Here is a 12,466-nt window from a genome sequence, read left to right as displayed (position 1 = left end):
CCTCAGAGTCACGATTATAAAAGAAGCACTTACAGAAAACTGAAACCAAACCTTAGAACAGACTTGCCACTTTCCTGGGTCAGGGACAAACGCATAAAAGAAATGTCACTCTCCTGGTCAAATGAGTATTGGCTGGGACATGCACACATCCTTGATCCATTATTTAAATAAGTCTCTAGCTTGTATCATCTCTGGACTGAAAAGATATCACAAGACATCTCTATGCAGAACAGCACACATAAAAAGGGGTCGAGAGTCTTGCCTAGGAGGTACCCATGATTATTGCTTCCCTAGAAGCAGAACCAAGTTTCCCAAATGCATTGAATCACATTCTGAGTTTTCAATCTCTCAGAATGGTCTAATGGCAAACTTAGAATATTTCTTCATAAGGAAGCAGGTAACTTAAATAAAAGCAATAACAGTCTGTGTTGTGTTGACCTCCAAATCATAGAAGGTGAATTTATATGCTTAAAAGTTTAGGGTAGTAAAGATTAGGGAGACAAGACTACTTCATTCACAGACAGGGGAGAGTTGGCTTCTGGTGGCAGAGGTTATCACCAAAACTCAGGGGTGGCTTGAGGGCCTGGGCATGCAACTGCAGCAGAAGGCAATTAGCTTCTGGCAGTCAGCAAAAACACAAGTGCCCATGTTTAAAAGGGGGAAAACTGTATATTGCCAGAGGGCATTCAAGGAGAGTAGACCCTGCCACAGAAAAGAATAGTGTTGGTTGGATTGTGTCGAATGAAAAAGAGAAAAGGGTGATTGGCATTAAACTCCACCCAGGATGGAATGGCCTTCTCGGCAGTGACAGCCCCGCTGGCTGCAGCCGCCTCTGTGCCCATCTCATCCACCTCCACAAAGCTCTTGTGGATAATTTTGGACAAATACAGATTAGGACTCTTAGAGATTCCACTCAGGTCAGCCTTCGTTTCATCAAAGATGTCCTTAATGCCCATGTCTTGTAGAATAGAGTTGAGATCGTAGCTATCTTCCATGATGAACTGGGGGAAAGAAATGGCTACTGATTCTTCAGGCATATTTTCTGAGCTACTCCAGGACATGATTTTTTCATGGCTTATTTTGTTTTCAAGCTATAATAATAAGAAAATGATATTTAAGGTCAGATTACAAGCTGGCAAAAGTGTCTCAGTTACTTCAAAGTTCCTTAGTTAATCTGTTTAATAGTCAGCTATATAGACTCCAAAGACTTCTCTAAACTTCAAAATATGCTTAATTCAATCTTTCCTCTCTAGACTTTGTTTAACTTTCCCCCTTGAAATTTCAGGCCAATCAACATCCCACTGTGTTTTGGTATCTGGCAGGTTCATGCTCAAAGACCAGGAAAAATCAGTTGGGTAGACTCAGGCCAGCCCGGCCACTGTGAAGTAAAATTTTCTTTCCCATAAAGCAGAGATAACACAATAAGGCTCTTCTGAGGACCAAAGTAATGTGTATAATGCACTTAGCATACAGTAAAATAATGCTGGTGTGTCTTGTATTGTGAACAATGGCAGTTACTATAACTACACTGTTGATATACTTCTATTTCTGGTTATCTATCTCCCTATCTTCTCTTTACCCCTCTTCCAAGAACAGAGATATCTGGACCTCAACAGCATTCATTGACTCCTTTCTGTTAGTATCAGTATTTCTACTTCTACCAAATGGTATGTTTCCAAAACATTTGCAGCTAAAAAGGCAGATATGGCAGAGACTGAAGGACAAGCTACTTTAAGAGGAGGAACTTCTCAAACTACTTGGCATCCAGATTCTTGTTCTGACATTTCTGGCATTTGTTCATTGTGTTGAAACAAATAAAAAATGGATATCCAATCTCATTCAGATTCCACGTGTCTCCAATGTCTCTACTAGCTGAGATAGCATCCTTCCTGGATGATGGATGCCAATGCTACTCCTCTGTGATCTGGAATCTGTACAGGCATGGCAAGAACACTGTACCTCTTGCAGACTCTTCACATTGTCTTCTGAGCAAGATGGAAGCAGGACCAACATGCTGAGTTTCCCCATGGTGTACTTCATCTCCAGGATCTGTGCCTGCAGTTCCTCAATGAAGCCAATTCTGAATTTCCCCTTCTGATTCATCATCTTTACCGTCTTCTTCTCATTCTGCACAACATGGAGGTAATCACAAAAGGTCATGGAGAGCTCCACCCATAACCTCAACATCCCTAAGAATGAGGGAGGTTCAAGAATGGAAAAATCTACCCCAGAAGTCCAGAGTCAAACCAGTGACCCAACCTACAACAACCCTCTGCCTACCAATCAATGAAGCAGCCCTGGCTTTGCCAACTCTTTATCCTCCCATGTCCTTCATCAGTTCCTTAGCTCATGAGATTACTTACTACTAGATTTTCAAGCCAAATATCTCCCACACCCTAATTCAGCCCAAGTCCAGAAAGAACAAAGTCATCAATGTACATCTTGATAATATTCAGGAACTACCTGGCTGATTTGCTCTATTTCCTGGACTGCCTACAACACCCAGACCACTTTCGCCACCCCCCCCAAAAAAGCTCAATGTTTACAATCTCTGACTAGGGGATATAGGATAGATAAAAATAGGGGGAGATGGTCAGGGTTGGGGACAGAAAATTTAGAGTTAAGTTCAGCTGCCTCATGTGTTAACTATCTGAGATAAGAAGCAGATTCAAAATGAATAGACCCATCTCTTTTCTTAAGTGTATACATTTGTTTTGTTTTATTTTTTATTGCAAGGTCTTAATATGTAGATCTACATTTGTGGTATTCCTTGTGTAGACAAAGCTAGACTTGAACTTGTGGGGATCCTACTGCCTCTGGCTCACAAATGCTGGGCTTTTAGACACGTGCCCATCTACACAAACTTTTAACAGATTATATGCATGTAGTATTTATGTAAAGCCCTAAAATGTATGTGTGTTGTAGAATAGCTATATTTAAAATGTGCAGGGAACTTTGGGTACTGCCTTTTGTAAACATAAAATGGTTTATTATAGATGTAAGCCACAACTAACAGATCTAGACAGCAGGTTTGAGTCTGGACACTACTGATCACCATTAGCAGAAATTAGGAGTGGGCTACCTAAAAACCACAATCTAATACAGTAAGTACCTCACTTAGAGAGAAAGGTGCATCAACTGTGTTTTCACAGTCAAATTCTTTCTCCCACTTGGCCTTGAAGTAAACCGCATTCACTAGGACCAGCACAGTCGAATTGTCAATAGCCTCCTTGCTGAACAGCTCCTTGATCTTACCTAGAAAAAAGGTGCCAGAGAATAACTTGAGCATGTGTTGCATGAAAGATATTCATGGAGACATTAGAGAGTATCTCACTCAAGAACTTACCCAAGAAACCTAGAGGGTTATGGGTCCTTGAAGGAGAATGGGAGTTGTTGGGGAGAAGGCTCACTCCCCTAGAAGAAGACCCAAGTCAGAGCACTGAGAACAGGAGCATCTTCTATGATTTTCTTGGTCACTTTTGGTTACAAATTGTCACCAGACATTTATGATTTATGTTTCATATTATATATCTAATCACCTGAATTTTATAATTTCTTGGATAGAATAACTACAGTATGAACTTCCTTTCTCAAGCATTTATTGAAGTTCAACATATGCTCTCACATATAAACAGATAAATGTATGATAGGCAGATAGTCAGCTAGATAGATAGACATATAAATAGATGAGAGAGAGAGAGAGAGAGAGAGAGAGAGAGAGAGAGAGAGAGAGACTAGGCTACAGTATAAAGCTTACTCTATAGAAGTTTCTACACTCTCTTTCAGTTTAAATGAAGAGTTCATTCAGTTTCACAAACACACAAATTCATTTGTAGGGTACCCTCTAAACCCCACATAATGACTAAGCCTCTCAGAAGTAGCGATAGCTTTCCATTTTTAATGGAATAATTTTATGTAAGTAATAAAAGGAGACGCCCAAGAGGCAAAAATGAACAAGGTGAGTTAGCGTTGATCCTGGAGCCTTCCATCCCTCAGACTAGCTCTCATCAGGCACCCTCCATTCTAAAATAATATTAAGGAAAATAGGAAGCATCCCTAAAATTGGCAAGAGGTGGTCCTTGCTGTAATCAAACACAGTCCATTTCAAGACATGTCCTTTTCTACCTTACATCACCAGCCACTTTAACGCAGGCTGAGGTCTTAATGAGGGATATTAATTTACATTGAGAAAGGCTGTATATAGATTCTATAACACATTATGTCAATATCAACTATACTTAAAATACATCAGGAAAGCTAACCTGCTAAAGACAATATATGTATATTAGGGTTCAGTCAGGATTTCTTTACCAAGCTACTACTCTCTTAATAACTAAATTGTACCTTGAAAGAGCAGGAATTCTGTGGCACACAGAAAATGAAGAGTAAATATTTGTGGGATTTAAAGGTTTCCCCTACAAAAACACTATTAGTAAGCTGACCTTAACTCCATGTTAAAAGCACAGCAAACAATGCGTATAAGCATCCAAATGAAAGGAAAACTAGAAAGTATTGCACCGAGTACGAAAGACAACTAATAATCTAACCACTGAGGTTCCCTGCTGACAGTACTCAAGTGTGCAAGTGCCCCCAGTCAATGTCTCACTTTAGATTACCACCTTTCCTTCGTGCTCGCCAAAGTTCACTGAGCAAGAATGTCTCCAGCACCACTCGTAATCATCAGCTACCCCCTTCTAACACTCAGGTCTGATGTAAAGAACCAATGTTTGTAAAGTATGCTTGCACAGGTAAAAAGGGGCTCTTCACTATCTAGAGATTCATGCTGAAACCCTGCCTTCATTCTTAATAAAGACCACATGTCACTTCCCCCTGACTGGAGGCTTGAATTGGTCGGAGTCTACCACAGTAATTGTGGGGAGTCAAGAGGCTGATGGGACAAGTGCAAGTGAAAAAACAAAAATGGGTAAACCACTTGGAACAGTTTAGGCTTTTCCCTTACTTACTGAGTCATAATCAACTGAAAAAAATGAAGAAGCCCAACTCTTGTTTAACTTATTTCTTATCTATAAATAAGTAAAACCTGCATGCATACATGACAGTTTTATTTGACCATAAAGAAGAATGGAATTATGTTATTTTCAGGAAAGTGGATGGAAGTGTGTGTCATCGAGGTAAGCAAAATGAGCCAGGCTCAGAAAGACAAATAGCCCAGGTCTCCTCTCCTGCTGGGTTTGAGTATGAAAGGTGGGCATGTGAGGGCGGAAGGAAACGAATGGGTGATGGGGAAGGAATATAAAACGCTGCCTGCTTTCTCTCCTACTGAGAATCTAAAGTCGTATAAATGACAGGATATGGAAGCAGGAGAACTGGCTGTTCCAGGAGAGGAGAGGGGCTGGCAAGGTGTGTTGGGGGCGGGGGAGTCCTAGCAAACTGCAACCATATATACACATGCATACACACATACAAATGCCATTATGGAAATGTAAGTCACTTACTTGACTTAAACTCCCTAGTTTGCCTTCATTCTTAATTCATCATATAAAATGATGTTGAAAGTATGTATGCATAGGTAGATTCTTATTAAGCCAGCCTATTTCTATATTAAGTTTAAGTATATGTAATTCATTATGAGTGCTACTATAGCTTTCAACATTATAATTTCTCAACCAAAAATTTTTAAAGTTTTATAACATCTTGTTACATGATAGATATTGTAAGTAAAAGTAGATTCCTCGATAATTCGAATATGATGGATGAACTACAATTTTAAATGGATATTTTGTAGAAATGATGAGCTTTGGTGCTATGTACAAAGATGCACTCGGTGCTGCAAACATTGATGTGTTTCCAGAAGAGAGAGCGACTCACTGACCGTTCACAGGAAAGCTGTGATAAAAGCCCTGGGAGCTGAAACATGCCTGAAAAATCATGGGCTTGCAAGGTGGCTCTGAGTTAAACCATAGGACCCACATGGGAAGAGAGAACTGGCTCCTGCAAGTTGTCCTACATGTGCATGTCGAGCTCATGCCTACATGAACACACACACACACACGCACAATAAATAAATAAGAGTAATTGCAAAAGTCTTTAGAAATCAGAGATCACAACTTGTTCACTCTCATTCAGACTTAATGTTTCTATTTTCCCTTTTGTCCCTTTCTTTTTAATATTTACCCTCTCAAAGTTTTCATTCCCTGTAGGTATTATACATGTGTACATGCCTGGGTTATCAGTGAATGTCGTACTTAGTTTGCTATTTAAAAGTACTTTGATCTCTAAATTTCTTCTCATTCAATTCTCATAATAGATTCTATCCTCAAAACTGTTCTCACTTCTCAGTAAGAATTTCATTTGTTTCTACACAATTTTATGAAACATTAATAATTTAAACTTATCTATTTTGAATCAATAATGTTTTGATTGAAACTTTGATGATAAAAACGCTAAACTCATACTACCGTGATTTAGATGAAGTAGAATTATACAGAATCATCACCCTAAGGATTTAGTTTATTGAGAATAAAATGCTACTATTTAAAAAAAAAACATAGATCCTAGAAGGAACAAAAAGCAGAAACAAAGGAGAGACATGTAAGTAGACAACACCTTGGACGTGCCCAGCCTCGTCCGATGCTGTCCAGCAATGAGCTGTGAACACACAGCACACATGGAAACACCAGCCGCAGGAGATGAGCAACCTGCACAGTGGGCCTGCTGCTTTCCTTTGAGAGGGAAAGGAATGTCAGCCTCACTGCTAGTCCTTTCTTACCTTGGCATTGACTTTCAACCCAGAAGTTGATCTCTTGTCTCGACTTCTCAGTATCCCCCCGGAAATCCACACTTTCAACCGTCGTGTGGTAGAATTTAATTACACCATCGAAGTACTCCTGTTCAATTCAAATATAGGGGAAAGAGCATGACAAAATCATGTGGAGGTCCTGGTAATTGGGATGAGATGGGGATAAGAAGACCCCAAAAAAGAAACTCCTGTTCACCTAACATCAAGGGAGTGGCCACCTTAATGTTCACAGGCTTTCTTTTTGGGAGATAACAAAATTTCAGAAAAGCATAATTGTTAGTTGTACACATAATTAATTCCACTTACAAACAAACTTTAAAATGGTTTAGTTTGCATTTAAGTATAATTTTAAACAAATAATATATTACCAAAAACATTGATTTGTACACTTTAATAAATGAATTGCATATGTGGATTTAATTCTCAAAATTCTATGATTTTGTAAGCTGATGTAAGATACCAGCCATCTAAAATAATTTATTGTGACGTAAAGTAGGACCTTAGCACCCTTGACTAATCCAGTTCACACCAGCTGTGCCACATCTGCCTCTATTCACATACACAGTTATTGGCAATGTGGCTCACTTTCTTGACCCTGGATCCTAATTGGAGTCTAATCTGCTCCGTGTGAAAACTGCCTACCCACAGAAAAGAGACCTGTGGTTTTGAGCACCCAGTGGGGTCACCTTTCTTGGCACCTTGCACCTTCTGCAAAGCACAGTCCCCATGGGAACTATGTAACTGAGGCGCAATAAAGGTTCTTAGACCAGTGCCTTCAGGGCAGCCAACAGGTAGAGAAGCCACAAAATGTGACCACCATGCACCTTGACTGGGGAAGACATTCAACTGAGCATCTTTCAAAGTCATGTATGTGTCAATGGGCTGTGAATCATGTGACCCTCCTGTCCATGCTGTGCCAGTTATAAGTGGACTCCTAAACCCAAAATGAAAACTGGATGGAAGGAGACAGAAGTCTGGGACCTCGGGAAGCAGGTTGTAGTCCATAGCCCCATGGACTATGGGGAAGGTGAGCCATCCACCTACTCACTTACTTACAGAGCATGCTCTGTGGACACCTCCATTCCTGTAACTCACCGGGCAGATTGGGAATCCCTGCTCTCCATAGAGTCTGTTAGCCATACTCAGAGTGTAATATGTTTTGGCTCTGTCTAATCTGGAGAGAAGTTTTCCAAAGTAGCAGCCAAGCAGTTCATTCTCATCTCTGGATTCATCCTAACAAAAGAAGAAACACATGCTTTCCTAAAAACCGGGAAGTTAAGCACCACTAAAGAAACGGTATCTTCACAGGAGCAAAGCATTGCTGGCCAGGCAGACGTCATTGTCCTGTGTTACCAGGTTTGGGGAGGCAGAGAGGACTGGGGGACAACTAAGGACACAGCTGACTGTGAAGCCTGCCCCAAGCTGCAGAATAAGCATCTATCGTCAGGCAGAGCACAAGCGCAGTCAGTAGATAACGAAGACCAGAGTACTCAGGGACTCGCCTGCTGCTCCTGAGATGCTGGTGCTTGTTTCTGCCCTTCCAGAGAGCTGTCAGACAATGCTTCTCCTCTGCTTTTTGAGCAGGGATCATTGGGTTCCTGGCTCCCATTCGTGGAAAGTTCACTGAAGTGCAACACCTGTGAGATAACGACATAGGGCCCTTTCAGATAACGTGAAGAATAGGAAATCAACAAAATAATCGACAGTAGTTCCCAGAAGTGGGTGTGGCTGGTAATGCCCTCCTCCTCTAACTACACGGAGAGGACATCAGTCCATAGAGCGCTTGCCTAGCGCACAGAGCTCCACACCCCTTTAACCCCAGTGGCAGCAGGAAGATTAGGAGTTCCAGATTATTCTCAGCTTCATAGAAAGTCTGATGCCAGCACAGGTTATATGACACCTTTTCCAAAACACAAGCAAAGAAAGGAAGGAGAAAAACTAGAATTAATATAGTCAAATCAAGGAACAGAAGGAATTCATGAGCTATATGCCATTACTAACCTACACTTTTCCATGCACAGTCTTAATTGGGTACAAATCTAAAATACACATGAGGTCTTAAAGGTAGGATAAAAATAATGTAAAATATCTCATTAAAATACCTATTGATTGGGGCTGGAGAGATGGCTCAGTGGTTAAGAGCATTGCCTGCTCTTCCAAAGGTCCTGAGTTCAATTCCCAGCAACCACAGGGTGGCTCATAACCATCTGTAAAGAGGTCTGGCGCCCTCTTCTGGCCTTCAGTCATACAGACAGAATATTGTACACATAATAAATAAATAAATATTAAAAATACCTATTGATTATGTATTGTGGAAATGTTGAACTATCTAAATTTTGTTATTAGATAAACTTAGCCTTGTCTTTTGAAAATTTGTATATGACTATTAAAAGTATTTTAAATTCACGTGAGGATTTATCTGTATTTGTATGGGACAGCACTGACCCGGAGTTTCACATCAGTCAGAGGAGTTATTGTAACATGGGGCAAGCTGCTCAGCGCGTCGGAGGAAGTGGGGAAGGACGGGCACACCCTGCACTGCTCAGATCCACATTATGGGAACTGCATGGAGAAAGAGCACCAGGTGGTCTTGGAAGATGCAAGCCCCATTCTACCGCTAAATGTTGCTTATGGAACAGGAAATAATGGTAAAGCAAGTGCAAGCAAATGTAAGAGCATAGTGACCCCCAAACAAGTGTGCCTTGATCTGTAAATCCAGCTCCTCCGTATGTCAACACCCAGCCTTTGTGCGGTGTGTTAGAGCTGAGTGAACAGGGTGGGGAGCACTTCTGTCACGTGCACTCACTTACTCTACAGGTATCTGTTGTGGGCTACTCTGGGCTGGTGCTGCTGTAGGACAAAATCTCTTGGAGATCATGCAGTATTGCAGAAGGTATGAGAACAATATGCACAGCAATCGGTTACTGTGTGTACTGTGATGAGAAGTACTGTGGATAAGTGTGCCAGGCTCATTTATGGGAGTGGGAGCTTGGATGGAGCATTAGATTGGAAGATTGGAGTGAGCCTTTCAAAGGTAGTAAACAATGCTCAAGGAGAAAGTAAACAAAAGTGTTGGGTGTGGTAGTTTGAACAATAGTGGCCCCCATAGGCTCATAACATTTGAATACCTGGTCTCTCATTAGTGGAAGTGTTTTGAAAGCATGAGAATGTGCGACTTTTTTGGAGGAGGTGCATCACCGGTTGTGGGCTTTGAGGTTTGAAGACGTGCACCATTCCTAGCGTGTTCTCTCTGCCTCCTAGTCCTTGTTCTTGACGTGCACTCTCAGCTGTTCCTGCCACCGTGCCTTTGCTGGCCATCGTGGACTCTAACCCTCTGAAACTATAGGCTCAACCAAATGGTTTCTTTTACACATTGCTGTGGTCACAAGGTTTTGTCACAGAAATAGAAAAGAATGGCAAGAGAACACAAAGACCCCAACATAAGTCTCATTTTCCTTTTACAAGGGAACCGAGTATTAGAAACATACTGTTAATGGGAGCAGCATAGGATGCCTTCACAGAGGCAACCAGAAGAGATGATAGAGTTCAGAGCTCGGGCAGTTCAGAACGTCTGGATTTGGGAGGGGTATCAAAAGAAAAGCCAATGGAATTTTCTGACAAATGAAATTATAAAGTCCAGAGGGATCTTAAACTACTGGATAAATATCTAGGTCCTAATACACATCCAGTTAATGGAGGAAAAAGAGATGAAACATATTCATACTAAAAGCTACCAACAGTATTGGTAGCAATAACTGTAGAGAGAAAGAGTGACAAGCATGAAGACAGAGGTGAAGAGATAAAGATGAATGGGAAAAACTATCAAGCTGGGAGGATAGAGAAGTCCCATGTGAAAGACAAATAGAAATGAAACCTTAGAGGCTACCAAGCCCAAATGCTGAGCACAGAGAGCAACTCCAACTCACATGACAGTCAGATTGCTACTCAGCATCCTTCTGGATACATACCTCATCAATCTGATGGGCACTGTCACCTCTAGCTCCTAGGCGCACCATGCCAAAGGCAGCTGAGAGACTCAGAGGACAGACAAAGATGTTTTTATGAATATCATCTTTGCTTATCTTTTGAAAAAAATCGAAGCAAAATTTGCTATTTGCTGCAATAAGAGAGTCCATTGCAAAACTGGTTACCGTCTAAAAAAAAGGAAAACAAGTAAATAGGTAAAAATGGATAAACAACCAATTTTTATTTCTAATGCCTAAGACATAACAATGCATAATTTTTCAATGTGTTTGTGAAGAACTATGAAATTGACTTGGAGGGTAGCTCAATGATAGAACACTTGCATATATAAGATAAAGAAAGGGGAGGGGAGAGGAAGGAAAGAAGAAAAGAGAGGAGGTGGAAAGAAAGGGGATCGGGAAAGATAAGAAAAGAAAAGGAGAGGAAATGGGGGGACAAAAAAGGGGAGAAAGACAAGGGGCGAGGGTGAGGGAAAGAGTGTGAGGGAGAAGGGAAGAACTAGAAAACTAAGCTATCAACCTTCTTGCATATAAATAACTGACTTGGTAGCTATATTAATACAGATGGAAGTCTTTCCACTTACAGGCACAAGATAAAACAATACCACTAGTCAGTAGGCTTAAGAAATAGGAATTTACTGTCCCACAACCCTAGAAGCCAGAAATCCAAAATCAAGGCATCTACTGAGTCGGTTTCTCCTGAGGCTTTTGGCAAAAATCTGCTTCATGCCTCCCCCATTTCTGGTGTTGCCAGCCATCTCTGGTATTCCTTGGCTTACAGAAGTCTCTTTCTGCCTCCATCTTCACATGGCATTTATATTTTGTCTATGTATGTGCGCATACATGTGTCCATTTCTTCTTCCTCTGACTCAGGACCCTGAACCAGCATGGCCTCCTCTAATCCTGATTACATCTGTAAAGACTGTGTCCAGATGAGGTCACATTTACAAGAACAGAGGATAGAACTCAAAACAACAAGTCCACTCAGTCCTGCCCACTTCATTCAGGTCAAATAAAGCAAAGGCTAGCATCAAGTGAGCAGCCAGGAAGACTCTGCTCTACCTCCCCCTCCCCTGAGATGTGCCCGGCTCTGCCTATTCTTCTTCCTTCACAGTGGACTGTGACTGAGAAAATGTCCAGCAATCATTATGTGGCATGTCCTCAGTTACTGACGTTTATCTTTTAACATACTTTAGCGTCTCATCAATATTTTCCAGGAGGAAACAGAGCGTAAAAGCCGCCATGAGTATAGAGTCTGTTGACTCTAATTCCTTCTTGACACAACACCACTGGTGAAATAGAACTAAACCAGGAGACTGACTTCCCTAATAACAATTCCTTGCCTCACCCTCAATGTAGTCTAGAAATACCAGCAGAATAGTGTTTAGATCTCAGCCTTCCGCTAAAACGAAATATTTTTCCTTCTTTGCTTTGCTTATGGACCTTGTGTATTTACAACGCACAAATGTCAGACACTGAACACAGACAGAGTAAGCCTTGAGAAATAGTTACTGCACTGAAGGCAGTGGTGCGCGCTGCCTCTAACAGCCTCCCGGTTTCTTAGATGGTCTTTATCCTCATGAAACACAGCTCAAAAGGATTCTAGCAACTTATGTCAAATCTGCGTGTCTGACAAGTGATAAATACTTCACATCCTGGAATTTAAATCCCATCACTCCTCTGCTACAGAGGAGAGCATTGAAGAAGTAAATCACACACACGT

At 41.2% G+C, this 12,466-nt stretch overlaps 1 protein-coding gene across 2 annotated transcripts; it reads right to left on the bottom strand.

Annotated features, from left to right (window-relative positions):
* Nucleotides 1–686: 686 nt before the first annotated feature.
* Nucleotides 687–10,896, bottom strand: Serpinb12 (serpin family B member 12). 2 transcript variants are annotated; one of them, XM_057770772.1, is made up of 7 exons: nucleotides 10,729–10,896; nucleotides 8,259–8,397; nucleotides 7,856–7,980; nucleotides 6,731–6,848; nucleotides 3,113–3,255; nucleotides 1,960–2,127; nucleotides 687–1,091 (listed from the first exon to the last, which is right to left on the bottom strand). In XM_057770772.1, exons 1-7 carry the CDS (start codon nucleotides 10,894–10,896, stop codon nucleotides 687–689), a joined length of 1,266 nt encoding a protein of 421 aa, XP_057626755.1. The 2 variants fall into 2 exon arrangements, with proteins under 2 accessions (XP_057626755.1, XP_057626754.1); XM_057770771.1 differs by having other exon boundaries at nucleotides 7,856–7,993; nucleotides 8,263–8,397.
* Nucleotides 10,897–12,466: the final 1,570 nt, after the last annotated feature.

This window comes from Chionomys nivalis, chromosome 5 (genome assembly GCF_950005125.1).
Source record: "Chionomys nivalis chromosome 5, mChiNiv1.1, whole genome shotgun sequence".
Lineage (NCBI taxonomy): Eukaryota > Metazoa > Chordata > Mammalia > Rodentia > Cricetidae > Chionomys > Chionomys nivalis.
This window is presented reverse-complemented; position numbering and strand designations above follow the sequence as displayed.